The 3,764-nt window shown below is 41.0% G+C and overlaps 1 protein-coding gene across 1 annotated transcript; it reads left to right on the top strand.

Moving 5' to 3' along the window:
* Positions 1 to 2,077: 2,077 nt before the first annotated feature.
* Positions 2,078 to 3,026, top strand: LOC125916234 (olfactory receptor 4P4-like). Its single transcript, XM_049622385.1, has one exon. It carries the CDS (start codon positions 2,091 to 2,093, stop codon positions 3,018 to 3,020), a length of 930 nt encoding a protein of 309 aa, XP_049478342.1. The 5' UTR covers positions 2,078 to 2,090; the 3' UTR covers positions 3,021 to 3,026.
* The last annotated feature ends 738 nt before the right edge of the window (positions 3,027 to 3,764 follow it).

Here is a 3,764-nt window from a genome sequence, read left to right as displayed (position 1 = left end):
TTACTGTATATCTAACATGAGTAGTTCAAACCATACCATTGTGGCCAAATAAAGAATCCATAGGTAAATCCAATGAGCTAATGAAAGTTCTGATATCTATTTGTTTATATAACAGTTTGTTCCTCTCCAAACATTTTTGGGACTTGACGAGTTAGAACTGTCAGGCCTTCTATTGTATATTCTTAAATGAACTTCGTTTTGCTCTTGGATCCAGAAGTTTTAGTTCCACATACCAGCTGAAGGAGTAGGATCAGGGAGAATGAACTGCTCAGTGTGAACAAGAAATACTTAACAAGACATGGGAGCCTGCATGCTCACCTTCACAATCATCAGATGAAGAATCTGTCCACTACGTCATATGTTTCCCCCGTTGGCACCATTAAAATAATTCATAGACATTAATAGTCTTTTAGGCAAATCATGATTTTGCTGTGGAGGATGCTTGGCTATGGGTAAAAGGTGATGTTTCCACATATTCACGCTCTGCTCCTGCGTCTACTGCGTCTAAGTGGTTGTACTGTTCTAAATGTACCATTAAATTCAGGACATTCTTTAATCACACTGGGTTCTTCAATATGGCAACAGAGAACACCTAGCTCTCCACAATGTTTCTAACATGTTAACAACAATCTCTAATAGGTGTCTTTAGAATGGTTAGGAAAAAGGGAAAGCTTTTACATGACAAGAACCTGTGTTCCTATTTCCAGATGCCCAAACAGGGTTTCCAAATCCCTATTTCCTGTATCTCCTTGCTCTAAATCTTGACCAAACCTGTCAAAAAGGAGAATCACTGAAACTATTATCCACTAATCAAGGATATTTCTCTGCTATGATTAAGAGCCTTGATTTTGTTCTTATTTTAAGAATATATCTTCAGTTTCAATGGATACATGCAATGTTTGTGTGTATTGGGACACTATATAGAAATTATATACAGCATAGAGAAGGGGAGGGACTTGTTTAAAGTTATACAGGTAGTAAATGGCAGAGATAGGTAAAACCCATATCTTTTAAGGAGATGGAAAACAGCTGGAAGTCCATTTGCTCAGTGGGTAATATGGCAGAGTTGATAAGAGCATGGACATGGCATCTGAAACAGGTTCATATCTTTGGTTGCTACTTGATACCTTAACGATTTGGTGGGATTAACTGAACCCACCTATTTTTCTGTTTCCCCACATGTAAAACGAGTATCAGCATAGTAACCATTGGTCTGTTATGAATTAAATGAATGCAAAATGCTTACAAGAGTTTCAAACAGAAAATATGCTTTCAGTGAATACCATTTACAGTCCCTACTGGTACAGCCACTCTGGAAAACAATATGGAGGCTCCTCAAAAAGTTAAAAAATAGAACTACCCTAAGACCCAGCAATTGCACTACTATTTACCCTAAGGATATAAAAATGCCAATTGAAAAGACACATGCACCCTGATGTTTATAGCACTTTATCAACAATAGTCAAATTATGGAAAGAGTCCAAATGTCCATTGACTCATGAATGGATAGAGAAGATGTGGGGTATATAGAGCAATGACATGGAGGGAGCCAGAGAGTATTGTCCTAAGCAAAATAAGTCAGTTTGAGATTCATGCCATATTATTTCAGTCATATTCGGAATTTAAGAAACAAAACAAATGAAAATAATGGGAATCAGAGAGACAAATCAGGAAACAGACTCTTAATTATAGAAAACAGACTGATGGCTACTGGAGGGGAGGTGGGTGGGGGTGGGTTAAATGGGTGAATGGGTGTTAAGGACTGCAATGTGATGAGCACCAGGGGTTGTATGTAAGTGATGAATCACTAAATTCTACAACCGAAACTAACATTATACTGTATGTTAACTAATTGGAATGTGAATAAAAATTTGAAGAAAGAAAAAATTAAACAAATATCATTTGAAATATAATGACTCCCTTAACCCAAAAGGATTTCAAAGATTGAGCCTGTGACAAATTCTCTATGACCTGCATCTTTTTTTAGTGTGTAAATACCCCCAAACTCAAAAGGTACTATTGGCAATGTATGTTCTGTATTGTTTCAGATGAATTAACTTTCTGTTTAACTCTGGACTCACCTCAACCTCATGGATAATGGGAACAATGTCACAGAATTTGTTTTCATGGGTCTGTGGGGAAATAAGCAAATGGAGCTCCTGTTCTTTTTCTGGTTCCTGCTCTGTTACTTGGCAATCTTAATGGGCAACTTCATCATCTTGTTCACAATCACCTGCAGCCATCTAATCGAACAGCCGATGTACTACTTTCTCTGTCACCTTTCCCTCATGGATCTCTGCTACACCTCCACCGTGGTCCCCAGGCTACTCAGGGACTTAGGCGCCGCAAGAAGAAACATCTCCTATAACAATTGTATGACCCAGCTCTTCGCTGCCCACTTGCTGGCGGGTGTGGAGATATTCATCTTGGTGTCCATGGCTTTTGACCGCTATGTTGCCATTGTCAAGCCCCTGCACTACACGGTCGTCATGAACCGGCAGAGGTGTAACATGTTGATCTTCACGGCCTGGGCCGTGGGTTTTTGGCACTCCATTGCTCTGTTGCTCATGGTACTCAACTTACCTTTCTGTGGTCCTAATCAGATAGATCACTACGTATGTGATGTGAAGCCTCTTTTGAAACTGGTGTGCAGAGACATTCGTGTTGTTAGTATCTTAGCGATTGCTAATTCAGGGATGGTGGCGGCTGTCATTTTTCTTGTCCTGGTGGCTTCTTACATACTCATATTATATAATCTTAGGACCCGCTCCTCCGCAGGGCGACGCAAAGCTCTCTCCACCTGCAGCTCTCACATAATGGTGGTGGTTTTATTCTTTGTGCCTTGTATCTATATCTATGTTCTCCCTGCGGGGAGCGAGAACAAGGATAAGGAAATCTCCGTGTTTTACACGGTGATTGCCCCCATGCTGAATCCTCTCATCTATACCCTGAGAAACACGGAGATGCAAATCGCCATGCAGAAGGTGTGGTCTAAAATGGCACATTCAAATTTCCAGTAAAGGTGGTATTAAGTGCACTTCCAACTTTGTGTCCCCAGAGCATATTATTTCAGGTGTTATAGAAAACATATAACTTTTGGGGGGAAGCTGGACCAAATGGCCTCTAACATAGAAGAGCCAAAGAAAGAAGTCGCTGCAGTTCAGATTGTAGTCTGCACTCTAAACTTTCCAACTGGTTCCAGATATGGTTGCATGGGTTTGAGGAATGCTAGAAATGCCTTTCTAAAACACATGCCCAATCATATCACTACTCTCTCCAAAGATATGCAAAGAACTCTCTATTCCTTGGAACAAAATCCAAACCTTTCGCTGTTTGTGAAAGTTTCTCCTGGCCAAACTTGCTAATCTCAGAAGTCACTACATTGGTATAAAGCATGGTGTCACAATGACAGATATTGGGGCCAGGGAGAGGTGGGTGATTATTGACTCTGGTGTGTTTTTATCTCTGTGTCTTGTTAATTTGCTTCATATATGCATCCTCCCCCCTTTTTAAATATTTAGTTAATTTTGAGAGTGAGGGGGAGAGAGAGAGAGAGAGAGAGAGAGAGAGAGAGAGAGAGAGAGATAGTGCAAGCGAGGGAGGGGCAGAGAGAGAGGGAGACACAGAATCCGAAGCAGGCTCCAGGTCTGCGCTGTCAGCACAGAGCCAGACATGGGCCTGGAACTCATGAACTGTGAGATTATGACCTGAGCTGAAGTCCAACGCTTAACCGACCGAGCCACCCAAGTGCCCCATATGCCTCC

This window comes from Panthera uncia, chromosome D1, assembly GCF_023721935.1.
Source record: "Panthera uncia isolate 11264 chromosome D1, Puncia_PCG_1.0, whole genome shotgun sequence".
Taxonomy (NCBI): domain Eukaryota; kingdom Metazoa; phylum Chordata; class Mammalia; order Carnivora; family Felidae; genus Panthera; species Panthera uncia.
Note: the sequence above shows the minus strand (reverse complement) of the source record. Positions and strands in the feature narration are given on the sequence as shown.

What these genes read in the sequence shown, in the direction of transcription:
- LOC125916234 (XM_049622385.1), top strand. Translation starts at nt 2,091, where the DNA reads ATGGATAATGGGAACAATGTCACAGAATTTGTTTTCATGGGTCTGTGG.